The sequence below is a fragment of the Apodemus sylvaticus genome, chromosome 2 (assembly GCF_947179515.1).
Source record: "Apodemus sylvaticus chromosome 2, mApoSyl1.1, whole genome shotgun sequence".
NCBI classification, from domain to species: Eukaryota; Metazoa; Chordata; class Mammalia; order Rodentia; family Muridae; genus Apodemus; species Apodemus sylvaticus.
The window spans coordinates 118,895,580-118,923,263 of NC_067473.1; the positions used below are offsets into that span (position 1 = coordinate 118,895,580).

The following is a 27,684-nucleotide window of genomic DNA, read 5'->3' on the forward strand; positions in this document are numbered from 1 at the left end:
CTAAGAGTGTAGCCTTCTGGGGACACACCTGTGCAGGCACAGGGGCAGAACACCTTGGTGTCAGTGGCTCCAGTCTGATTGAGCTCCCCTCTCCTGTCAGAGAGAGGTTGGAACTTGGAGTGTGCATTGATGAAGAGCTGTCTCCATGCAGGGTCTGCTGGCCTCTGGGAAGACCCCCAGGTGTCCACACTGCTTACACGGGAGCTTTTGTGACGTTAGACAACAGCCACGTAATGGATCTGCTGTGCATCCAGAAATATGAATGGAAGCAAAATGGATAGGTTTCCACATGTAATTGCACATACCCCTAATATATCTGGGGAGAGCTCACTGCACCATGCTTGGGCTGGGGTAAGCTCCCCCTGGGCAGGGCTCTGAAGGAGGCAGCAGGTAGACAATATGCCTCTTCTCTCCTCATTCAGAGCCTACTCTAACCCTGGGTTCCCATGTTTAGACATGCTGCGTTCAGCCCCATCCAAGGAAAGTCCTGTATAGCTGAAGAGAGCTAGGTAGAGACCCTCGGCAAGTTCAGTCTATACACTCAGTATTAAGCCCAAGGGGCCCCTCTGTGTTCAGGAATGCTCTGCATACTGTGGCCCATGGTAGCAGGGTTGGTTCCAGGCATGAACATTTGGCCACAGGCAGGGCCACAGTAGGCACTGCTGCTGTATGTAGTTCAGGGCAGTTCTAACAGACAGACTGAGCTAGGGAAAGGTTCCAGGAGAGATGGCTCCTCTACCCAGGCCCAGGCCTATGCGCCTTCCTCTTTTAGGCATTGGTCACCTAGTTATATATCACCTTTCTCCCAGCGGCAAATCCTGTGTGCAAGCAGTGTGGCCAGACTGGCCTACATGCCGCAGATAGGCGCCAGCTTTTCTACTTGAGAACATTTGACTGTCCTTTCCCACAGCCTCATCATCAAAAGCACCCATGGGATTGCTTGGCAGTCTTCCTGAGTCCCCAGCAGAGGAGGATGCTCTCCTCCTCTGCACTCTGTCCTACCTCCATGAGTCCTCAGTGTCTGCCCTGCATTGCCATATCTACTTTACCAGGCTGGCATGCCCCCTGAGGGAAGACCCTGCACCCCCACCCCCACCCCCCGCCCTGCTCAGCGCTGGTTTACACAGGGGCTGCTCTGCATGCAGTGAGAATGTCAGCGCCACACTGTATGCCGTGTTTTGCATTCTGAGGCCTGGCTGCTGAGCCATGGCTACTCCAGCTCGGGAATTCCTCATCTCTGCCCTCTGCGGTCACCATCTTCCTCCATCAGATCCGAGGGTGGTGGGATGAGATCCCGGGGGTTCATCCTGGCTACCAGGCAGACGTCATAGCTGTCGTGCATGAGGACATTGATGGCCACAACGTTCCACTGGTTCTCCCAAGGGTCCAGTTCCAGAATCTCTTTGGAGATAACCTCATGGCGATCTGAAAGGCAGTAAAGTAAGAAGACAAAAACCATGGCAGCGTTAAGCTCAGAGGCTGCCATCACTCTCTCCAACTACATCCTCTTTGAGAGCCAAGGGTTAATCAACAAACCACTGAATGTGGTGGTACTTTAGGACTGCGGAAGATGGTGTGTCCTGGCAGTACGGCTGGAGAGATGGGTCAGCAGTTATGAGCAGCTCTCGCAGAGGACCCAATTTCAGTTTCCAACACCCGCACTGGACAGCTCACAACCATCTGTAATTCTAGTTCCAGGGGGTCTGACACCCTCTTCTGGCCTCTGGGGACATCAGACAGATACATGGTCCATGTGCATACAAGCTGACACTCACACATACACATAAAATGAAAGTCAATGCACCTTTAAGATTATTTATTGTGCCAGGCATCGACAGAACATGCAGCTGTCACACAATGGAAGGATGCTCTGAGGCCATGGAGCTGACTTGATTTCAGTGTGCATAGGAGGAAGCCTGAGTAGTGTGACCTTGACCCAGCCATCGCCTGCCCTGGGCGTACAGTTGGACAGAGACTGACACTTAGCCAGGATGTGGGTAGGGTTAGACTTGTCACAGATGCCATAGGGTTCCTTACTAATGACAGCAGAGGCTCACAACCCTGCAATGGAAGGTTGCAGTGACTTCCAGAGGGTACTGCCTGGCAGGAGCTGATGCAGATAGAAGAAGAAAGATACAGCCACCCTTGGCAGGGCTCTGTGTAGGGATGCAACCATGTCCCAGAGGCAGGGGTGAGGCACAGGACGCAGTGGCGTGTGGTAGCAATATGCAGTGGAAGGCAGGAGTGAGGGGATGGTCAGGCTTCCCTCCAAAAGTCAGGTGTCTGTCTTTACTGTCTAGGCTGATTTTTAATAATATGCTTTTTTATTTATATGTGTGTGAGAGAGACACGTGTGTACATAGACAAAACCATCAGATCCCCAAAGATGATGTTACAGGTGGTTGTGAGCTGTCTGCTGAGTGCTTGGAACTGAACTCAGGTCCTCTGTAAGAGCTTCGAGTGTTCTTAACTGCTGATACATCTCTTCATATTCTCATGGTTATTTTTCCATATTCTTTAATTATGTAAAGATATTTTAAAATACCTGTCTTTTGTCTTTTTATAAAAATCTTAACTTTCTTTTTTTCTAAAACGTTTTCATGTAAAATATATGAAATATAAACAAATGTTTACACAATTGTCTTATGACTAAAATGTCAATTTTATAATTGTTTTTTTTAAATTAAAGAAAGCATAGGTTTTCTTAGAAAAAAGTTCTTTCAGCATAAAAGGAAAACCATCTTTGACCAACTTTAGCCTAATATTGGTTCTAGCCAGCAGGTGGCGATAAAAGCAAAAATTCAAACTGCAGGCTTGCTTGCTGTATTTAGTCATCTATGCATTTAATATTCAGCCATTGGTATGGGGATTCTTAGAGCCCAGGGACCCACATATACTAGGCACTGAGCTACACTCCCACCCTGAATTACTTTTCTAAAAGTGGAGCTGTTTAATCTCCAAGCATTTGTCTAGTCTCTTGTTCTTCCGTACATTAGTCTATAGATCTGCTGTAAACCTTGTTGCTGTTGGACAATGGGGCTCAGTGCACATTGGTCAAGCCACAGCTGGTTTCTGGGGCAGACTGCCTTTTCCTAGAAGAGCAGTGTGGTAGTCATGTGTTCCTCCACGCAGCCTGATTGTTCACGACTGATTGTTCCTGGGCGGGTGGGCATGGATTCAAGGGTTCAGAGAACTGATTTGCAGCCTGGGTACCAAGGAGCAGTGCAGTTAGTAGGCTGGGTCACCCACATTCATTCTTTCTGAGATTTTTAACCTGGAGGGGATGAGTCTAGTCATATGTGACTGAGAATTCCGACTACCCAGATTGGCCCTTTAAAAAGGTCGTGTACCTCTGGTGTACATCAGACCAGAAGGTTCAAAACAGATTATGTACAATACAGCACAGAAACCATCAGTAGGAATGTGCGTAGGTCAAGCTCTGTGGAGCCTCAATTCCCCAGGGGTGGGGAGTCCAGACAGGCAAGTATATCGGCCTTTCTCACTCAGAGATTGGGCGCCCACTAGAGATCCCCACAGATGCAGTCAGTACTGAACTGACAACAGAAGATTGAAGACAGAAGTCGGCAGCCGGGAAAGTGTGCGAGGAGTGACAGGCACAGGATGCGAACTCTGGAAAGGGGGACTGGGCCTCTGGTGTGCTTGGACCATGGAGATCAGGAACTGTTCGAGTCTGTTCTGAGGCCTGGTGGGTTGTGCTTTTCATACCTGGATCCCTGAGCACAGGCACCCTTCCAATCCAGTGCACAAAGATGCTTGAGGAAGCCTCGGTGGCTCACACTGAGGGCCTAACTAGTGCAGAACTAGAGTAGACAGGCAGGTCTGGCGCATCCTCCCTTTGGAAGTGGGTGACTCGGGACAAAGTGTCCTTGCTGCGATGCATCTTTTTCATTCTCTGTAATGTTGGCCTCAGAGGATGGACTCAAGGGTTATCATAGGTGATCTGGAAGAGTCATGCCTGGCACATGCCAAAGACAGGCTGACCATGAACACACCGGCCCTCCATGGGCACATACACTGGTTTTGCATCTGTGAACTCAACTAACCCTGGATGTAAACTATGCAAAGAAGGCACGGCCTCTGTGTGAGATGCAGTGTTTATAGTGTGCTAGCTCTTACATGAAATGTGGAAGCAGTTCTCAGACTGTGGGTCACGACTCCACATGTGCCAGTCGTGAAAATGTTGGCAGCAACAAAAGTTCTATAAATGTCCACACACTAGAAATTAGTTCAAAATCAAACATGTGTTGTAGCCAAGGCATTCTGGCAGTGTTCACGGGTGTGGCATCACAAGTGTGGCACTGTGACCTCATGGCAGTCCTGTCTAACCACACAAAAGACTGACAGTTCATCTGCATTCATCACACCAGTCTTAGGTTCCAGGGCCTGAAACACCTCAGCCCGGATTCAAGCCTGTGTACTATGTGTTAGGAACTGCAGGTTTGAAGTGGAAACTTTAAGGGTTCTTTGGAGAGTCAGTTGTGTTGAATGGTGATGTCTCAGGAAGAAATGTTTCCCTGAAGCAGACACAGGAGAGAGGATGTTCTGCTAAAGCAAGCACGTGAAAGGACACGTGATGAAAGATTCTTTGCAGAAGACAAATTGTAGGTTCAATTCCCAGCACCTACATGGCATTTTACAACTGTCTGTAACTCTACACCGGGCGATGGTGGCGCACACCTTTAATCTCAGCACATGGGAGGCAGAGGCAGGCGGATTTCTGAGTTGGAGGCCAGCCTGGTCTACAGAGTGAGTTCCAGGATAGCCAGGGCTACACAGAGAAACCCTGTCTCGGAAAAAAAAAAAAGACTCTTTGCTAACCACATGCTTGCACTGGTCTGCCTTACATTGCTTGGTTGAGCGATATTTGTTGGGACACCATAGAGAGAAACACATAAAACAAAACAAAACAACTTCTGGTAGTGTGCAGCAGATTGTTGCTGCTTCCAAGGACTCGGGCTGATTGGATGCACATGCTGAGGCAAGACCCACACTGAGGCGAGGCACGTGGAGGACACGCGATGTGTGGAGGGTATGAATAGGACTCCATGGAGTGACAGAGAGAGCTTGGCTTGATGGTCCGGCTGGCTGTGCAACGCTTGTGGGTCTTCACTGATCTTCACTTCCCTGAGAGAGGCACAGCTGGGAACTTCTCCTCACGTTCCCCCTGCTGGTCCCTCCAGCTGACTCATGCCAGGGCTGAGGCCTGGCTGTCTCTCTGCTAGGTTGTGTCACTGCTGTTGCTAACCTGACTCTACCGAACTGGACTGCTGGTGTATCTGTGAGATATTTCCAAGTGGATCGAGCTGCCGCTGCCTGCTAACCTGTGAACTGAACTGCTCATTTCCAGACAACACAGATGGGAGTTGCTCCAAAGAATCTTTCTAAACAGGTCCACTTCCCCAGCATCCTTATTTTCCCCAGTACCTCTGGTGGGTGGTGAGCTACAAGGGAGGGTAAAGTGTTTAAGAACCATCTTTAAAAACAGGATTTGAAAAAATTAAAGTTACATAGGTTTTTGTTTTTGTGTTTGTTTAAATCTTGTCTTTTCCTTCCCTTCTCTTCCTTTTCCTTTTCCTTTCCTTTCTTTTCCTTTTCCCTTCCCTTCCCTTCCCCTTCCTTCCTTCCTTCCTTTCTTCCTTCCCTTCCTTCCTTCCTTCCTTCCTTCCTTCCTTCCTTCCTTCCTTCCTTCCTTCCTTCCTTCCTTCCTTCTTTCTTTCTTTCTTTCTTTCTTTCTTTCTTTCTTTCTTTCTTTCTTTCTTTCTTTCTTTCTTTCTTTCTTTCTTTCTTTCTTTCTTTCTTTCTCTTTTCTTCTTCTTTCTTTCCTTCCTTGCTTTATTTCTTTCCTTCTTTTTTTGAGACAGGGTCTCTCTATATAGCCCTGAGCCCTGGCTGCTATGCAGGCCAGGCTGGTCTTGTAAGACCCCCAGAAACCAAGGGCGCCCCAGCACCCCACGCCTCGGAAGGCGACCCCCAAATCACTTGTGAGAAACAGTCTCGATGCAATAACATGAGGGTTTATTTATTCCAGAATTCTGGGTTCCACAGCCGTACACTGCGCAGGGGTAGAGGACTGTGGACCCCGAGTGCCGAATTGCGACAGCTTTTATAAGTTCACAACAAAGCCTGCGAATCACCAACCAATCATTCCTTAGCATGGAGAGCCCGCGAAATGCGAGCCAATCAATTTGTACCACTCCATAGTTTTTAGGCCAATCAGCTTAAATTATTGGAGCCCACGCTCAGTGGACCAATTAGTTTTTTATTTTCTTGGAGTCTATAGATGCATGAACTCCTGGATAGGGTTAATGGCGTAAGCAGTTTACAGAAGCAAGATAAGCTTAGCTCATTTCCAGTTACCTTATAGGGCCAGGATCACCTATTCAAGGCCTTTTTGCTAGCTCTAAACAAAGGGCAGGCTCTGGAATGTGACATTTTACCTAGTTTCTAACAAAGAGCACAAAGAGCAGGCTCTGGAATATGAAGTGTTTGGGGCTCCTTAGAAGGCTGGAGTTAGACTGTATTTTCTATTCTTTCAGTCTCAGACTCACGGGGATGCACCCACCTCTGCCTCCTGAATGCTGAAATCAAAGACATGTATCATCACACACAGAAAGTTCCAGGCTTTTATTATACACACAAAGCTTCTGCTCTTTTTCTAACTTTTAAAGATTTATTTATTTTACTACTTTTATGTGTACTGTGCAGCACATATGTGCCTGGTGCCTGTGGAGGTCAGAAGAAGGTATTGGATCCTTGGAACTGGGTTTACAGTTACAGAGCTGCTCTATGGAACTCAAACCCAGGCTTTCCACAAGAGCACAAGTACTCTTTCTCAACCAACTCAGCAGGCTAAACTGTCTTCTCTTATAGAAACACAATTGGGCTGAGGTTTGGTCTATTGCTGTGTATTGTAATGCTAAATTCTGTAGGGAAGGTATAGGCCTTCTCCTGTTTATAAGCCTTTGTTGTGCAAATATTGTTCCTTAATTTAAAACTATTAGCTAAATAAAATTGGCAATAGTCAATTACTGGGGGGATTATTAGAGGTAGGTGGGTTTTGAGTTACCAGGTTGGGGTGGAGGAGGAGGAGAGGAGAGACCATGAGGAGAGAGGGAAAAGGCCAGGAGAAACAGTAAGTATTTGGGGAACACCGCTGGGGGGCAAGCTAGGCCAGCAGTTAGAAAAGATTAGGGGTGACCTCTAGTAACTATCAAAGCCAAATAAAATAACCATAGTCTGAGGCCCATTCATTCATAAGCTAATCAGGGATAAGTCTACATTGGCTGTATATTGGCTGAGTTGTTTAACTTGGAATAAAAGACTTTTACTGCTTTCCTCAGTATATAAGAGTCAAATCCATGTGTGTCTCTGGGTTGAATTGTATTGCACTATTTGATTTTTAAAATGGCTACTTGATTTGCTAACTTAAATTTCATTTAAAAAAATAATTAAATAGACAGCAGGGAGAGAGCTGGTCTCCCAGGAGTGAAGACATGCCTGTGAGACCACCACTTCTGCTCTTAGGGACCCACCCAGAGCTCTTAGGTCACATGAACCCAGGAACAGCCTGGGACAGGATCCTTCCGGTTTCTGTCTACACCTGGAGCAGATCCTGTGCCACAGCACTCCATACTCAAATACTGCCCAAGAGGGACCCGCCCTGAGACTTCAGGACACAGGAACTAAGTAACAGCCTGGGACAATCCTTCCAGTTTGTGTCTGCACCTAGGAGCTGACCCTGTACCACAGTTCTCCATACCCAAATTCCTCCAGGAGAGAACTGGTCTCCCACAAGTTCTAACACATAGGTTTGCAGGAGGGACACACCACAGTCAGAGACAGCAAGACCAGCTAACACCAGAGATAACCAGATGGCGAGAGGCAAGGGCAAGAACATAAGCAACAGAAACCAAGGCTACTTGGCATCATCAAAAACCAGTTCTCCCACCACAGTGAGCCCTGGATACCCCAACACACCAGAAAGGCAAGACTCTGATTTAAAATCACATCTCATGATGATGATAGAGAACTTTAAGAAGGACATAAATAACTACCTTAAAGAAATATAGGAGAACATAGGTAAACAGCTTGAAGCCCTTAGAGAAAACACAAAAATCCCTGAAAGAATTACAGGAAAACACAATCAAACAGATGAAGGAAATTAACAAAACCATCCAGGATCTAAAAATGGAACTAGAAACAATAAAGAGATCACAAAGGGAGACAACCCTAGAGATAGAAAACCTAGGAAAAAGATCAGGAGTCATAGATGCAAGCATCACCAACAGAATACGAGAGATAGAAGAGAGAATCTCAGGTGCAGAAGATAACATAAAAAACATTGACACAACAGTCAAAGAAAATGCAAAAAGCAAAAAGCTTCTAACCCAAAACATCAAGGAAAACCAGGACACAATGAGAAGACCAAACCTAAAGATAATAGGTATAGAAGAGACAGAAGATTCCCAACGTATAGAAGAAAACTTCCCTAACCTAAAGAAAGAGATGCCTATAAACATACAAGAGGCCTACAGAACTTCAAATAGATTGGACCAGAAAAGAAATTTCTCCTGTCACATAATAGTCAAAACACTAAATGCACAAAACAAAGAAAGAATATTAAAAGCAGTAAGGGAAAAAGGTCAAGTAACATAAAGGCAGACCTATCAGAATTACACCAGACTTCTCACCAGAGACTATGAAAGCTAGAAGATCCTGGGCAGATGTTGTACAGACCCTAAGAGAACAGAAAACTTTCAGTTACCATAGATGAAGACTAAGATATTCTATGATGACAAAAACAAATTTGCATAATATATACCCACAAATACAGCCCTATGAAGGATAATAGATCGAAAACAACACAAGGAGGGAAACTACACTCTAGAAAAAGCAAGAAAGCAAACTTCTTTCAACAAATTCAAAAGAAGATAGCCATACAAACATAAAAATAACAGGAAGCAACAGTCACTATTCCTTAACATCAATAGACTCAATTCCCCAATAAAAAGACATAGAATAACAGACTGGATACATAAATAGGACCCAACATTTTGCTGCATACAGGAAACACACTTCAGTTTCAAAGACAGACACTACCTCAGAGTAAAGGGCTGGAAAACAATTTTTTAAGCAAATGATCCCAAGAAACAAGCTGGAGTAGCCATTCTAATTCGAATAAAATCAACTTTCAACCAAAAGTTATCAAAAGGGATAAGGAAGGACACTTCATACCGATCAAAGGAAAAAAAATCTACCAAGAAGAACTATCAATTCTGATTGCTCCAAATGCAAGGGCACCCACATTCATAAAAGAAACTCCACTAAAGCTCAGAGCACACATTGCACAGCACACAGTAACAGTGAGAGACTACAACACCCCACTCTCATCAATGGACAGATCATGGAAACACAAACTAAACAGAGACACATTGAAACTAACAGAAGCTATGGACCAAATGGATTTAACAGATATTGATAGAACATTTCATCCTAAAACAAAAGAATATACATTCTTTGCAGCACTCCAGGGTACATTCTCCAAAATTGACCATGTAATCAGTCACAAACCAGGCCTCAACAGATACAGGAAGATTGAAATAATCCCATGCATCCTATCAGATCACCACAGACTAAGGTTGGTCTTCAATAGCAACAAAAACAACAGAAAGTCCACATAGACACGAAACTGAACAATTCCCTACTCAATGATAACTTGGTCAAGGAAGAAAAAAAGAAATTAAAGACTTTTTAGAATTTAATGAAAATGAAAGCACAACATACCCAAACTTATGGGACACAATGAAAGCAGTGCTAAGAGGAAAACTCATAGCTCTGAGTGCTTCCTAAAAGAAACTGGAGAGGGCATACACTAACAGCTTAACGACACACCTGAAAAGCTCTAGAACAAAAGGAAGTTAATACACCCAAGAAGAGTTGACAGCAGGAAATAATCAAACTCAGGGCTGAAATCAACCAAGTAGAAACAAAGAGAACCATACAAAGAATCACCAAAACCAGGAGCTGGTTCTTTAAGAAAATCCACAAGATAGATAAACCCTTAGCCAGACTAACCAGAGAGCACAGAGAGGGTATACAAATTAACAAAATCAGAAAGCAAAAGGGAGATATAACAACAGAAACTGAGAAAATTAAAAAAAAAATCAGATACTACTACAAAAACCTGTATTCAACAAAACTGGAAAGTCTGGATGAAATGGACAATTTTCTAAACAGATACCAAATACTAAAGTTAAATCAGGATAAGATAAACCATCTAAACAGTCCCATAACCTCTAAAGAAATAGAAGCAGTTATTAAAAGTCTCCAAACCAAAAAACAAAACAAAACAAAACAAAACAAAACAAAACAAAACCCAGGACCAGATGGTTTTAGTGCAGAATTCTATAAGATCTTCAAAGAAGAACTAATACCAATACTCTTCAAACTATTCCACAAAATAGAAACAGAAGGAACACTACCCAATTCCTTCTATGAAGTCACAGTTAGGGTGCGTATTCCCTTGGAGATGGGACAGTTCTGTCTAATTAGGAACTTTTCACAATTTCCTTTCATAGAGGACTTCATAAGAGATTTTTTTTTTACTTATATCGTGCTTAATGCTCCAAATAGACTTTAAAAACTGGTGGAGTACATATTACTTTTAGCTTCAAAAGTATCATGTATATTCAAAAGGCATTTAACTATTATAAATTATTTTGATGACTGAAAAAAATCATCAAATAAACTTTGGTTTGGGATTAGGACAGAATTTCCAATGGTTTCAGAAATGGCCTTAAACATACTTCTGCCACTGTGTCAATGTATTTATGCAAAACAGCACTCTTTGGCATTGATGAAAATAAAATTTGAATATTAACCACAAAATGTTGAAGATGCATTATGTGGTGATTAACATCGTCAGCCTGACAGGATCTAGAGTCACCCAGGAGAAAACCCACCTACACTGGGCTGGCTGAGGTTGGAGGGTCTGCTCTAACCGTGGGCAGCAGCATCCCACGGAAGGAAGGGGAGAGTGCTGAGCGCCAGCAGCCCTCTCTCTGCTCGCGGACTGCAGAGGGCGCCTCACCCCACACTGCTGCGGCCCCGCCTTCCCCCCTCCCCCTCCCTCCTCCCCTCTCTCCACCGCCTTCCCCACCACCTTCCCCGCACCCTGAACTGGAGCTGAAGCAAACCCTTCCTTCCTTAGTTGCTTTTGTCAGGCTGCCATGGTTGTCGGAAAAGTAACAAGTACTCTCAGATACTCACTGACGCAAGCGAGATTGCACTCTCCATGCAAAACCAAACAGGCACATCCATCTCCTCAGCAAATCCACTTTAACCTTTCATAAGAGACGATAAAATACTATGTATGCCAACAGAGTGTTTCAAATAGATGTCTTTATGAGTTGTTTTAGGTACATTTTGAGTGTGCACCTATCCCTAGGGTCACATAAACTCTCGGGTGAGGAAAAGGACCGTGGAAAGTGCAAGGGTCGTCCTGGTGTAAGGCTCACAGATGTGTGTGAAGTGTGCAAATAGTTATGTCATATAAAGCCTTGAGCATATGAGGAGCTGGACATCCACAGGAGTCTGCAGCCCACCCCTCCCCAAGATGCCAACAGAGAAATAAAATGGATGCTGAGGGAAAAGTCTAAATAGACCGAAACACTCACTTGCCCTTTGTTGATTAAAAAGCACAATTTTGAGGGCCACACAGAGAGGCTCTATGTCTCAGTGTTCTATGAGGTGTGCTGTGTAGAGCACACACGATGTGGGTGGTGATCACATTAACGTGTAACTTTCAGAGATCTGCCTGATGGAGTTGGATCCGTGGCTCAGCAGCTCAGGCACCCAGACCCCTTTGGTTTCTCATCTACCCTGAGCTCTTCAGCACCAGATACATGTCCTCCTGGCAAGATGATGCTTGCTCACTAGTCAATCCCAGACCCCACAAAGGCCTGCATCTCCCCTTTGAGGAGCACCCTGCTCCCTCCAGGCTGGTGCTGACTCCTTTCAGCCTCCAGAGGGAGCCCCGCTATAGCTTTGCCTGATGTGTTCCTGATACACACGGCCTGTCTCATTCCCAGTGCTTCCTGTGCCAAAAAGACATGCAGCACAGTCATGAGGACTGTTAGTCAGCCTCTAGCACTGTGACAAAATACCCAAGGCAAATAATTTATAAAGAATGAAGGTTCACCTTGCTCACAGTCTTTGGGGCTTCATGCATGGTTTATAGGACAAGAGCCCATGGTGGAGGAAAGTATTCACTTCACGGCAGCTGGGAAGGCAGGTCTTTTAGTCCCATCCAAGAGTACCTGAGCATCTGGTACCAAAACTGAAAGACCTACCAGTAGGCCTTATACATCCTAGAGGTTAAATCATCTTCCAGCATCACCAAACTGAAGAGCAAGCCTTTGGGATACAGCTTTTGGGGTATACTGCAGATTCAGGTTGTCTGATGTTGATAAAATGACTACATTAATGGGCACTAGTAGTTATATTAGCTGTTGAGATATCAATTGGTTCTTTGAACAACCATCTAAGAAACATTCACTGGTTTCTCCATTCATAGGAAAGGCAATGGGTCTAGACAAGCTAATTAACTCTCCTAGTGGAACTCGCTCTGAGCGAGCTAGACAGTATGTATGATCAGTGAGTTTAACACAAAAACACAGAACCCTGTGCCAAACAAGTAAAAGTACGCACACACGCAAACATTTCTAGAGTGTGTATATTAATTAATCATGGCTTAGGGCGAGAGAAAATCTAAACAGAGCACAGATTACAGAAGGTGTGCACCTGCCTGGAACACAACTGAATTCAGATTTCACCACTGAAGGGCAAACAGTAGAATGGAGATGGGAAAGAACTCCTCAGAGAGGCTTCATGATGCCACCTGGGATCAGGTGTGACAGTAGGCAGGGCTGTGATCATTAGGTAACACAGCACCAACGGGGCGGGGTGGGGTGGGGGCGGGACGGGGCTAGCCCAGCCACCTAGTAAAAGATGTCTGCTGAAGTATGGATGAAGGAAATGGCCTGATTCTTACAGTTCTTTAAACGTACTTCAGACAAAGCAAAAAGAGAAGGAAAATAAAACTATATTTAGGCACAAATAAAAATGACAACCTAGTTGATGTGTTTACTGGCGTACAGATTTTTGGGGGAGTCTTTCTGGAATAAGCGTTCTGATGCCAGTGAGGTTTGAAGAGAGATGTCACCATGAACCTGGACAGTGGAAAGTCTTCAATACTGGGTTCAGTGTGTGTTCTAATTTTATACTCTAAAACCACAAGGTAGAGCAGACATGCAAGCAAGAGTTTACAGGAGCGTGCATGGCTGTCAGTGGGTTGTTAAGGGCAACAACTGGTTGCTTCAGCTATCCCTCCAGGTCATTGTGTTCCAGGCAACAAGTGAAGCCGCACTTGGCAAATAGGTGGCACAAGCTTTAAGTAAAGCACTAAACAAGTTAATAAATCATCATGTAATAATTGGTCTTTTCTACCTTATCCTACTTCAAGATGATTGTATTATTCAAGGCTAGCCCAGTCAATTTAGTGGGACCCCATGTCTCCAAATAGAAAGTTGGGGGAAAGAAAGAGGGTTGGTGCTATAGCTCAGCAGTAGAGCAACGGCCTGGTGTGCAAGAGGCCCTCGGTTCAATCCCCAGTGCAGAAAAGAAGAATTAGGATGGCTTTGATGAAATTTATATGCTATAATTTTAGATCAAATTGGGAAGGGTTTACTGCTTAGCAGCGACCCTAATTAGAAGCTAATTAGATATACTTCTCAATCTTGGGAGCAGGGGAGTCTTTATCATCTTCTGAAATCCCAGTGAATATACTAGCCTCACAGAAAGCAGGAAATCACGTCGGACTTCTGACCTCAAATCAAGAACTTCCAAAAGTGTGACAGTCGTTTGTGCCAAGCTGAAACCGGTTTTGAGAGTTCCTCTGGGGCTCTTTGTAGTTCCTTCTCTGTCCTCTAGCCTGGGGGGCTGAAGCCAGCTTCAGGCCCCTGTCTTTTCACACATGCCTTTAAGTGTCTCTTCTGCACACTCTGATACCACGTACAAGACTCCTGGGATGGCTCTATACTCCAGACTCTGCCATTTCAAAGTTGGATACTGTTTTGACTCAAGACTTGTTTGGAATGTTTAAGAGTTTCCTGCCTCAGGGTGGAGATGGCTCAGCAGTTAAGAGTGTATGTAGGCCACTCTTGCAGAGGACCCAGGTTCCGTTCCTAGCACCAAGGTGGCTCACAGCTGCTTATTACTTCAGCTTCAGGGGATGCGATGCCCTTTTCTAGCCTGTATGGGTACTGCATCCATACATGAACACACACAGACACGTGAGTGCACACACATACTTGAAAATAAAATAAAAGCATTTAAAAAGCTGATAGGCATGGTGGCTCGCTACTGCATTGTAAAGATGAGCATATTGGTATTTGTCTATCCTTTGATAATAAATTTAAAAAATAAAATGTATTTATTGTGTGCATGCATGTGAGTAGTTGACTCTCCCACCATATCCCCAATTTTTGGGTTCCAGGGATTGTACTCAGGTTGTCAGTCTTGGCGACAAGGACATGTTTCATCAGCCCCTGAGCCATTTAACTAGCTTTTAACATTTTAACTTTGTGGACAGGTGCACAGTTCTTCTTCTGTGTCACCTTCTGAATGGCAGAAAGGATGCCTGGTCCTACCTAGGACTGTGGGGTATGGACGCAGGAGGAGGGAGCCTTGCACTGCCTCAGCAAGAGTAGGAGAGGCGTGGCCAATGGACAGCAGCCCCACACAGCTAGTGTCATTCTGTGGCTTCATCCTGCAAGCTGACTTCACTGCTCCTGCTCTCTGGAGCTGTCTGGGGATGTGCTTTTTAGCATGGCCACACTCAAGATCTGGTTTTCTTTTGTCTTTCTGGGAAGCCCGTCCCTGTGTCTTCATTCAAATGAACACAGGCAGACCTCTCACTGCTGCCTCAGAGAGAGGACACACTGTCACATATCTTCTGTGACCCCAGGTTGCCACCATCCCCACCAGGTTGGTGTGGCAGCTTGGTTCATCCTCTTGGTGTCACTCTTGGTACTTTTCTAAGCTCAGGGCTTGGAGAACCAGGAAAGGGGCTGGCATTTGAGTTGACCTACTTAGGATGAAATATCATCACACTAGCAAGGAAAAGGCACAGGAGGCTGAACCCCATGTCAGCTCTTTCAGTCCAGGTATCCCCAAAATAAATATACCACACACAGCAGCACCATATTCCCTGAGGGGGTCGGGGAAGCCGGAGCAGCACGTCTCCAGCGGCCAGTGGTTCGAGAATACTGTCCCATAGAAAAATGGGCTCAGCTATACCAGGGGGTAAATGGAATATGGACACGATGTTTGGGGTAAATAAGGCAGTGGAAGCCTGCGTATGTGGCAGACTGCCTTGGGATACACTCCATGCTTTTTAGGGTGTGCTCTGTGCTGTGGAAGGTACTTCAGTGGAGACATCAGGGACTATTTTCATCTAGTTTTTACTCTTTAATGCGATTGGAAAAGTGGGAAGAGTGTTTGGGGAGACCTACACTGTTTTCCACTGATTATTAGTGAAATGCTAACTTGCTGGGTTTTATTATAAGAATAGTATTACTATTTAATTTTTTAGCTCTATTTTTTATTTTAAATTCTCTCTGTCTGGAAACAGACTGAAAGCAGGATGGAGCGTAAACTGGAGGTTTCCTCCCCAGAGACTCTCTTCCTCCAGTTAGACCAATATTTCTCAACCTGTGGGTTGAGACCTTTTATGGGGGTCAAACATCCCTTCTCAGAGGCTGCCTGAGATCATTGGAAACACCAGATATTTACAGTATGATTCATAACAGCAGTGTAATTACAGTTAAGGAGTGACAATGAAAATAACTTTATGGTTGGGGATCACTAAACTGCACTAAAGGGTTGCAGCATTGGGAAGACTGAGAATCGCTGCTTTAGACACTCCCACCTAACAGTTACATAGCCTCCTAAAACAGCGCCAGCAGCCGGGGACCAAGTCTTCACACCTATGAGCCTGAGGGGAGCAGTTCATACCAAAACCCTAACGTAGGCTTATCTCAATTTCCACGTCACTGGGAAAGCTCTGCATTCTTCCCTGCAAGTGAATGGCCCTGAGAGGGGAACGAGCCACTCTACTGCCTGGGATGCTCCGGCCTACAGAATCAACAGAGAAGAGTCCAGCCTACTTTGGCTTGTTCCTAGTCAGGCATGTGACCTGTCAATGAAAGCAAAGGATTAACCAAGCCCTGACTCAGGAAGAAGGAGCAAGAGGAGCACTGTGACCAGCAGGTGACAGCCTGAGCACAAGGATGAAGGGACAGCAAGTGCCCTGCAGGCAGGATGGAAAGGAGCAGGTCTTCACGATCCCACAGGGCACGCAAGACGGCAAGATGGGAGTGTGGGGTTGTACTCTCGCCTGGACCACACATTTAATTAGTTAAGGGTTTCATCAAATTGAAAGAATGCACCTGTACAATTATTTTTGATCAAGGGACAATTAGCATTCCATTGATGGACTGTAAACCAATTTCTACCTTTTCTAAGTTTATTTGTAAGAATATTTGTAGTCCTGGCTGACCTGGAATTTGCTATGTAGACCAGGCTGGCCTTGAACTCACAGTGGTCCACCCACCTGTCTGCTTTCCAATGCTGTGATGAAAAGTATGCGCACCATAATGTCCAGCTAGGAATGTTTCTATAAAGTCACACAGAAGCATTAAAGTAGCAAAACAGGGTCTGGAGGTGTGGCTCAGCAGTACTCTTCCAGAGGTTCTGGGTTTGGATCCTAGCACCCACACAGCAACTCACAGCTGTCTGTAGCTCCGGTTCAGTTGTTGTGCTCTTTGCACTGCTGAGTGCTACACCCCCTCCCCCAGACTTCCTCATGACTTGTTTCTCTGCTCATCTCCTTAAGGACCTTTGAGTTGCTCAGTTTTAGAAATTATAACTTGAAACATGTACAAGTTTTTGCACTGTAATTCATCTCCTCTCTTGGGTGATCTCTGACACCTGCACCAGGTTACAGGGTGTATTGCTTTTCCCAGAGTGGCTGTTTTGCTTGGCATCCTCATCAGGAAGGCATGCGAGTCTGCTTTTAACACTCTCGTGAGGTCAAGACTCAAATACTATCTTAAAATATTTAGCCTTTCAGATAGTTTGCAGTGTAGTATCTCATGATGACTTCAATCCACATTTCCCTAAGGAAATGGAGTTGAACATCTTATTTCAGATTTTGTGTCTACTTTGGTGAAGCATCTGCAAATCTTGCGCCCTCTTACTTATTATTTGGGTGTTTTGTTTCCTTCTTTCTTGGGTGGGAGTTGGCTTTCTCTCACCTATCAAACTCAGGTTGTTAGGCATGGGGCAAGTGCCACTGAGCTACCCAATCAATTCTGAACACCACCCTGAAGTGAAATTTTCTGGCTCCTTTGGAGACTCAGTTGTCTCATGTGCTGTCTTTCTGAACGCTGTCTTGTGAGAGGATGCTATGCTGAGGCAGAACCTTGAGGATGTGTGATGTTTGGGAAGAGTATAAGTAGAACCCAACAGACACGAACGGCCCTTGCATTGGCTCACCTTGCCGTGCTTCCCTGGTCTTCACTGATCTGCTCTTGGTGTGACTTCGTAGAGAGAAAGTTCTGGTTGCTTCTTGCCCCTTCCATGGACTTGTGCTGATTCGGTTTGGGGGAGCCTCACAGTTTCTTCTGAATCGAGCCACTGCTACTGATTTCTGTTTGGTGTTTGCTAATTGGCCTGGACTGCTACTACTGATTTGTGTGTGATGTTTTGGACTAGACTGCTGATATCCTGACAACAAAGACTGGTATCACCCCAAAGGACTACTTCTAAACATATCTGTATCCTTGTCTTATTTACCATCTTTCTCTTTTACCTTTGGTTGGTGGGTTAGAAGAAAAGTGTGACCATTTAAGAACCCTTATTGAAGTATGTTTTGAAAAAAAAACTAAACCTATACCATCCTTAATTCATTAAATTAAATACTTGTTAAAAATCAATTTGCTGTCCAGGAATTGTGACACGTGTCTTTAATCCAAGAACTCGAATGGCAGAGTCAGGAGGATCTCTTGCAAGTTCAAGGCTAGCCTGGTCTACATAGCCATGTCTGCATAGTCAGATCCTGTTCAAAGCAAAACAAAGCAAATTGAAATAATTTGCCACATTTCTTTGGGTCTATTTTTAGGTGTTTGATTGTTTTTTAAACCCATTTTCACGCTCTCTTGTCACTAGACCCCACTGTGTTAAGGCGGGCTTTATACAGAGCCTTCAAGTTATAAGACGAACACCCTTGCTTTATTGTTTTGGTTTGAAAATAGTTTTTGCTCTTCCAACTTCTGTTGATTCCCAAAGAAATTTGAGAATAAACTTGTCTATGTGCACATGTATCTGAACAGGATTTTGGTTAGAAGTGAATTAAATCTTCAGGTCAATTTGGGAAGAATCAACAACTTTGCCATCATGATAAGTCTTCCAGCTCATAAAGCTGGAAGCTCATTTGTTTAGCTCTACCCAGATACAGATCCTCAACGTATTTTGTTAGATTTATGCCCACAGAGCAATCTCCTCAGCACCACCCTTCCCCCACTGTGTATTTGGGATAGGGCCTCACGAAGCCCAGGGTTTCAAACTCTGCAGCTTAAGGATGATGGTGAACCCAGACTTTACTGCCTTCGTCTCCCAAGTACAGCACTGATCCCGGGTCCAGTTAATCTTTTGACTTTGTTTGTTTGTTTTGTAGAGACAGGGTTTCTCTGTGTAGCCCTGGTGTCCTGGAACTTACAGAGATCCCCCAGCCTCTGCCTCCTGAGTGCCGGGATAAAAGTCATGCACCACCACATCTGGCTCATCCTTTGACTTTTAAGCACCTATGCAGTTATGTTTACATTCAGTTTCTTTTCTTGCTTTGAGGCCAGGTCTCACCTGTAGCCCAGGCTAGCTTTAGACACACAATCCTCTGTCTCAGCCTCAGGGTGCTGAGGCTACAGGTGCACCAGCATACCCAGCATCAATCTGACTTGTAGACATTATATAGTTAGATGCAGTTTATTTAGTCTTAACAATCTTTGTCTTTTAGTTAATTTAATTAGATCATAGACAATAGAATAACCAGAAACATATGTAAGTAAATAGATGCATTTTCTAGTGAATTTTATTTATAAAACACAGTGAACTAGATCCACCAGGGTTGGACTACAGTTTACAAATTCCCAGTTTTGACTATTATTTTTGTTGTAATATTAATGTGCTTGAGTTTAGGTCTAATTAATTTAAATTTTCTTTTTTTCCTTTTCTTTATCTTTGTTTTTAAACTGTGTGAATATTTTCAATTTCCATTTTTAAGTTGCCTTGAAGTTTAAAATCCTATGTCTTTGCACAGTTTTTTTGGTCATATTTTAGTAGCTGTTGTAAGGCTCATTATATGTGCTGTGCTGTACACAGTTGACCATTCTGAAGAACACATTTCCACTTTAAGTAGAGTATAGGAATCTTTTTTACCATGCAAGTCCCTTCCCCTCTCATAAAGAGTGAGATAGGACTATTTTAAACAATTTTATTTTAAATTATTGAAAGGGAGAGAAATGGGGTTGGGGATTTAGCTCAGTGGTAGAGAGCTTGCCTAGCAAGTGCAAGGCCCTGGATTTGATCATCGGCTTTGTTATAAAAAAAAAAGAAAAGAAAAGAAAAAAAGAAAGGGAAAGAAATAGACCACTATATGTGCCCAGATATTTACACACTCTCTCTCTCTCTCTCTCTCTCTCTCTCTCTCTCTCTCTCTCTCTCTGTGTGTGTGTGTGTGTGTGTATCTTCATTGACCCCGAGGTTCCTGGCTTCACCGCAACATTCTCCTCTAATTTTGGGTCTGGAACCAGGGACTTGCCATGCCAGGCAGCTGCTACTACAGAAGAACTGCTGCCCGGCCCTCCGTGTTTCTCCGAGGCATCAGTTGATTTTCTTCTTTAGGAACTTTCTTTTCAAGGACAGGTCTGTTCCACGGATTTTGTCTCCTTCACACAGGGAGTGGCTTGCTTGCCCTGGCTCCTAAGCAGCATCTTTGCTGTCTACAGTTTTCAGATATTTACTTTTCTTTAGTCCTTTGGGAATCTTGTCCTGTCCTTGACTGGAGAAGCCAGCCTGTCCGATATCTGTTCTCTCACACGTTATTTGTCGCCTTTCTCTTGCTTCTTTCGAGGTTTGTCTCTGCCCTTCATGTTCAGAAGTTTGGTTATGTGCTGGGTGTGACCCCATGGCAGTCTTTCACAGCTCACAGGCTTTGAAATCTGTAGGCTATCTTGAGCTCCCCTTCAAGTTCCTCTGCATATCCACTTGTAAAGAGACTGCTCCATTCCAAGCAACAGCAGCTCCCTTACTTGGCTTTCGGTTAAGTCCTTCAGGGCTGCAGCTAATAAGAGCTTATCACCCAAGTGCATTTAGTCAAACTATTTTAGATGAATGAACCCCAACAGGCATCATCCAGGGTATTATTTCTAAATCCCAACAGAATATTACAATAATTTAAAGTCTTTTTAGAGGTGGTAAGATGGCTCAGGGGGTACAGGTACTTACCACCAAGCTTGATAAGTTGAGTTTCATCCTTGGGGCACACATGGTTAAGGAGAGAACTGACTTCTGAAAGTTGTTCTCTGACCTATGCATAACACACACACACACACACACACACACACACACACACAGAGCAAACAAATATAAACATTTAAAAATGTAATATTTAAATTCTTAAAGATCTTTAAAATGATATATCAGTGCTCGGCCTCCATATCAAATGCTGTACTTGAATTTGACAGGCCAGCCTAACTATTTAGACAGCAGACTTTGGGGCCAGACTCTGTATGTGAACTCTGAATCCCAAATTCAATATTTACCCTTGGTGTGACCTCCTGAGCATCGGTTTCTGCATGTATAAGAGTGACATCAGTATCGCCCTTGTAGGCTGTCGTGAGGATAAATGAATGAACTTGTGTACAGTGCCCAATGCTGCTGTGGGCTCAGTCAACACCAGCATCAGTCTTTCACTGCTCCTGAGAGTCAGGGAACGAATGACGTAGATCCCAGTGCATTTTCTGCCTGTTGATTTGGGTCTGTCCTCTGTCATAGTGCCACCACTAAGTCTGGGCTGGGCTGTGCGAGAGGGGACAGACAGATGTAAAACGAGTTCTGCTGAGAAGATAGGGGAATCAGAAGATAGGGGAATCTGCTGAGAAGATAGTCCACGTGAAGGAAGGAAGGATGTGGAAGGAATGAAACTGAGGTGGGAACGTTGCTGGGTTCTGGGGAAGCTGAATTTGAGGGCACAGATACCCTGGTGAGCCGAAAGCAGAGTATCTCCAGCTCCGGCTCCGGCTCTGGGTGAGAGCTAGGCAGCCAGGCATGGGCCGACATGGAGAGGAGGCAGTCCTGCTCCCTAGCAGAGCTTCCTGGGAATCCTGGACGGAGGGAGTAGCTGCAGCTTGCACATAAGAGCCTGCTGTAGTAGGGATGACCGGTCCTGCACCAGAAACCTTGCAGAACTGAATTCCATGTCTTTTAGGAGCTCAAGTTGTTTTTGTTTTTGTTTTTGTTTTTACAAAGATGCCTACAGTTCAAGCCCACGAGCTCCCTTGAAAAGCAGGGTTCTTGGGTACCGAACATGGGCAAAGGAGTCACCAGCAATCCCTAAGGTCGCAGTGTGGTCATCTCTTGGGTGTTCTGATAGCTGACATAGGTGTCGGCCACTAGGTGTCGTCTACCACTAAAGTCTTCATTTCTGGGATGTTCTTTCTGCCTCTTCCCCATGCAAAGTGCATGGTTCATCTGGGGGGCTCGTGATGTTGTGGAAATACATGGCGGGCTGCCTCAAAAACTTTGTAAATATGCAAAAACCCACTTTTTCACGTATAGGGAGTGAATGTCATATGAATTACATGCACTAATGCTGCTTTTAAAGGAAAAAGGAACAACTACTATTCTCATGCTTTGGTGGTCTGCCTCAGGGTTTGACACTAAAGAAGAATTGAACTTAAGTACCCACTGGGAGACAGTGATGGTCACTTCTCCTTCTCCCTTCCTTTGACTCCTGACCCCCTGCAAACCCATTTCCACCTTTCCTGGGCATTTCCTATGAGTGGAGTCAAGTGCTCTACCACTGAGCTAAATCCCCAGCCCCCAATGGACAGATGTCTATTCGGGTTTTTGTCATTTAAAAAGTGGGTGATTCCCTCCCTACACAGAGTATTACAGGCAACTGAGGAATGCTGGGAGTTGGAGAAATAGTCTTCCCCAGGGAAGAGCACACCAGCTGGTCAGCCCTGAAAACATCCACACATGTGACATGCAGACTGATCAGGTTGTATGTATGCATTTAGGAAAGGCATGTGAGAGTGTTTGGTGGGAGGAAAGAGATGAAAGGGAAATGATGGAATTATAATCTCAAAAGTTAATAGTTATTAAAAGTTAGTGAACTATCTTTTTGTTATAGACTTAGAAGATTTCTTTCTGCCATCTAGACATGTCAGGTATATGATTTGCAATTTTTCTCTCATCTGTCAGATGTCAGATTTTTAAACAATGCTTTCAGAATGACTCGCCTGTTTACTGTGTAATACAAAGCCACAAAGATGTCCACATTTCCTTCTAAGACTCTGTAGTTTTATATTTACAGGTTTTTATCCTTCGAGCCCATCTTTGTACATGGTGTGAGACACACTCACTCCTTTGCTTGTGGCTATCCAACCATTCCTGTACAATTTGATGGTGAAAGATTCTTTCCCAATTAAGCTATCCGAGAGGCTTTGTAGAGAACCAAGTAACTATAATAGAAAGAGGTCACTTCTGACTGCTCAGGGATCTCCCACTGAGCCGTTCCTGTGATTTGCTGGCACCCCACAGTCTGGGCTGTCACAGCTTTGAAGTGAGTATTTGGCTCTTATTATAAAGGCCTCTTGCATTTCCATACACATTTTCTCTTAAAAGTTTTTCATATATTTTGGGCATGCTTTCCCCTCACCCACTCTTTTCAGATTCTCTGTTTTCTTTACCCACCAAAGTTTATGTTCTTTTCTATCTTCCTTTAGAAAAAAAACCCACAGAAATACAAAAATGAAAATCAAAACAAACCAAAAACCAGTAAGACAAAAAAAAAAAAAAGCCAAAACACAACAAAAAGCCCACAAAAAAACCTTATGGAGTTATTCATCTTGGATTGGCCAGCTCCTTTTAAAATTTAAATCATCCTATTAGCCTGACTCCTTATTTGTTTTCTCATTTAATATTTTTGGATATTTTATTTTATGTATGAGTGTTTTGTCTGTGTGTATGTTTATGCACTGTATATACAGTCACCTCCGAGACTGGACAAGGGCATTGGATCCCTATGACTCTGCAGCTATAGACACATGGTGCTGGGAACCAAATCTGGGTCCTCTGCCAGAGCAGCAAGTGCTTTTAATTACTGAGCCATCTCTCCAGCCCTGCACTATTATTATTAAGTAGTTTGCACTTTTCTTTTTTCTTTCCTTCTTCCCTTCTTTCTTTCTTTCCTTCTTTCTTCCTTTCTTCCTTCCTTCCTTCCTTCCTTCCTTTCTTTCTTTCTTTCTTTCTTTCTTTCTTTCTTTCTTTCTTTCTTTCTTTCTTTCTTCCATTCTTTCTTTCTTTCATTCATTCATTCATTCTTTCTTTCTTTCTTTTTCTTTTTGATTTTCGAGACAGGGTTTTTCTGTGTAGCCCTGGCTGTCCTGGAACTCACTCTGTAGGCAGGCTGGACTTGAACTCAGAAATCTGCCTGCCTCTGCCTCCCAAGTGCTGGGATTAAAGGCATGTGCCACCACTGCCTGGCTAGTTTGCATTTTTCAATGTATAAGTTCTGTGCTTTTGTTAAATTTTTCCTAAGTATTTTACTTAGTATGGTACTATAAATGGAATGTTTTCTTTCTTTCTTTCTTTTTTTAAGATATATTTATTTATTATATGCAACTACACTGTAGAAGACATACCAGAAGAGGGCATCAATTCTCACTACGAGTGGTTGTGAGCCACCATGTGGTTGCTGGGATTTGAACTCAGGATGTCCAGGAGAATGGTCAGTGCTGTTAACCACTGATCCATCTCTCCAGCCCCATGAAATGTTTTCTTAATTTTAACATTTGGATTGTTTGCTACAAGGACATGGGAATATGATTTTCTGTACAGTAATTTTCCATCTTGCAACCTTGTTGAACTTGTTTCTTAGTACCAATAATTAAAAAAAAAACCTTTTCGGAATTTTCTAAGTATAAGATCATATCATAGGTAATTACTTATTACTGTATAATCTGGCTGCTTGTGTTTTTCTTTTCTTGTCTAATTACCCAGGACAGAATCTCCAGCACTGTGCTGAACAGAACTGGCAATAGTGTACATTTTTATCTTGTTCCTGAGTCTAAGATAAAAATTTTCAATTTTTCACTAGTGAGTATGATGTTAGCTGCAGATTTTCCATAGATGTGTGTCAGTAGTTCAGTAACTTTGCTGAGAGTCTTAGTTAGGGTTTCCATTGCTGTGAAGAGACACCATGACCATGGCAACTCTTATAAAGGATATTTAATTGGGGCTGGCTTACAGGTTCAGAGATTCAGTTTATTGTCATCAAGGCAGGAAGACGGCAGCGTCCAGGCAGGCATGGTGAAGGAGGAGTTGAGAGTTCTACATCTTGTTCCAAAGGCTGCTAGGAGAAGACTGGCTTCCAGGCTACTAGAAGGAGGGTCTCCAAGCCCACCCCACAGCGACATACTTCCTCCAACAAGGCCACTCCTACTCTAACAAGGCCACACTTCCTAATAGTGCCACTCCCTGGCCAAGCATATCAAATCACTACACTGGGTGTCTGCATTATGAATGGGAGCTGGATTTTTCCTTTATTTTTCATCTGTTAAGATGATTATCCTGGTTTTGTCCTTTATTTTATTTAAGAGGTGTGTTATATAAATGAGTTTTTAGACAATTAGTCACTGTTGCCTGTCTGGGAGAATCTGGGTTGGTCATAATGTGTAACTCTTTCTTTTTCCTTTTTCTATTTTTTCCTCCACTCCACCCAATGTGTAACTCTTTTTGAATGTTTCTGGATTCAGTTTGCCAGTATTTTGTAGAGGAGTTTTACATTTGGAATTTTTGACTTTTTTAGTGTGTCTATATGTGTGTATGTGCCATATGTACAGGTAAATGTATACACGAGTGCATTTATCATCCTCAAGCCCTCAATGGATGCCATAAAAGGGTGTCAGATCCCCGGACACTGGAGTTTCAGGTGGTTGTGAATTGGCATGTGGGTGCTGGGAACAAACCTGAGTCCTCTGGAGGAACAGCCAGTGCACTCAACTGCTGAGCCATTTCTCCAGCTCCATTTATATATGTATGTATACACACACACACACACACACACACACACATATATATGTATATATATATGTATGTATGTATATATAAAATTTATACACTGTAGTTGTCTTCAGACACACCAGAAGAGGACATCGGATCCCATTACAGATGGTTGTGAGCCACTGTGTGGTATTTATTTATTTATTTATTTATTTATTTATTTATTTATTATTTATAGATTTATACACTGTAGCTGTCTTCAGACATACCAGAAGAGGACATCAGATCCCATTACAGATGGTTGTGAGCCACTGTGTGGTTGCTAGGATTGAACTCAGGATCTCTGGAAGAGCAGTCAGTGCTCTCAACCTCTGAGCCATCTTAATAATGTGTCTGCATGTATGTCTGTGTGTGGGTATGTGCATGTGAATGCAGGTGCTTGTGGAAGCTAGAAGAGGATATTAGATCTTCTGGAGCTGGGGTGACAGGCAGCTGTAAGCAGCTTGATGTGTATGCTGGGAACCACGCTTCCGTCTTTTGCTAGAGCTTTTAGCCCTGGTGCCAGCTCTCCGGCCAGCGGTACTCTCGGAGACAGCATTGGTCTTTGAACACCCTGATTCAGCTAGACTGCCTGGGCAGAGAGTCCCGGATCCTTCCTTGTGCTGGATTGCAGGAGCGCACCTGGCCTCTTACACAGGTTCTGAGGGATTAAACCCACGCTCACATAGCAAGTACTTTACTGACTGTGCCATCTCCCTAGCCTCTGAGCTTTGATTTTTTTTTTTAAATGTGATAACACTGACTTCACAGAATAAGTTGAGAATTGTCTCCTCATTTATGTTTTGTAAGAATGTGTGAAAGATTGGTGTTATGAGCGCTGGCCTTGAAACATGCTGGCCTCCTCAGCCCATGGTAGGTGGAGATGAAAGCCTGCTGGAGAGTCAGGATTCTGTTGAGGACTGTGAAAGTCTGGGTCTTTGTAGACTGTTTGCCGCAGATGCATGGGTGCTGATGAAGACAGGGGACTTCTAAGCAGCCAATGAAGGGCAGTATGCTGCTGCTGCTGCTGTGTCAGCATCCTGAATTCCAGGTATCTGAGCTCCTAATCTCACAAGGCGACCTGAAGAGTGTGCCAACACCTGTGAGCACTAGGGAGAAATCCTGGGCTTAGGAATCGAAAGACTGTCAGGAAAGGGCCAGTACGCCTGCCCTTTGTTACGGAGCCAGAGAAGGCATCTTCTAAGATCACCTGCTACTTATAAAAACAGTCTAGAACTATGGCGGCCAGCGTCTCTGTGCGGAAGATGTGGGAACCCCACAGACCCACAGGCTGGCCTCGGGCAGACTCCTTAGAGCTCTCCCTGCCATTCCTCTTCATTCGCACTTGATTTGCATAGTGTAAGCCCTGTTCTAGATTTCCTAGCTTCATATTCACATGCTATGAAGAGTCAGGCAACTTCAGCCCTATAATTCCTTGAAGAAGCTGTCCCTACCCACTGCTCTTCTTCCTACTCGGCTGCTTCTCCAGGCACTGACTCCAGCCCTATAAATAACATTTTATAACACTTCATTCTTGATTTCTCAGATGAAGGCGGCTGTGCTTTAGATACCGCTTGAGTTTGTTCTCCGAAGATTCATGTGCAAGAAACTTGGTCTCCGGAGCGGTGGTGCTGGGAGGTGGGGGCGTGGGGGGGCGTTTTAAGAAGCGAGGCTTTGTAGGAGGTGACCAGATTCTGCCATTGCTCTCCTCAGAAGGGGTTGATGCAGCCTGCATGGCCTCTGACTAGTGCCCCAGAATACACAGTGAGCACAGCTTAGAAGTTCATCTCCATAACTGCAGCTCCCAGGAAGCAGAGGCAGGGTCTGAAATTCAAGGCCAGCCTGGCCCATGCAGTGACTTCCAGGCCAATATGTACTTCCAGGGTACATAGTGAGACCTTGTCTCACATCAGAGTGAGCATAGCTCCTGGTTACTTTGGGTTTCTGTGTTGTCATGTGACTCTTCCTTCTGCATGCACTGCCACCAGGACACTATCCTCCATGCAGTGACCCAGTCAAGGGGGTCTCTGTTACCAATGGTTGGGGTCACTTGAACATGGACTTCTAGCCTCCAAAACTGCGAGCTAAAGAAGTCTTTCTTAGAGGCATCTAGCTTTAGGTATTTTGTGTTAGCTACAGAAACAACAAAGACATGGCATTGTGGACTTAGCTTTTTTCTCATCCGTAGCATACCTACCTACTTTTTATTTTCTCATTTCT

The 27,684-nt window shown here is 44.2% G+C and overlaps 1 protein-coding gene across 1 annotated transcript in view; it reads right to left on the minus strand.

The window, feature by feature from the left end:
* Positions 1 to 1,118: 1,118 nt before the first annotated feature.
* The window catches only part of Kbtbd12 (kelch repeat and BTB domain containing 12), a 75,981-nt gene continuing 49,415 nt past the window's right edge, over positions 1,119 to 27,684 (minus strand). The window contains exon 6 of the mRNA XM_052174284.1: positions 1,119 to 1,425. Within this exon, the coding sequence (XP_052030244.1) occupies positions 1,232 to 1,425 (194 nt within the window). The 3' untranslated portion in view covers positions 1,119 to 1,231. The remainder of the gene's footprint in view (positions 1,426 to 27,684) is intronic.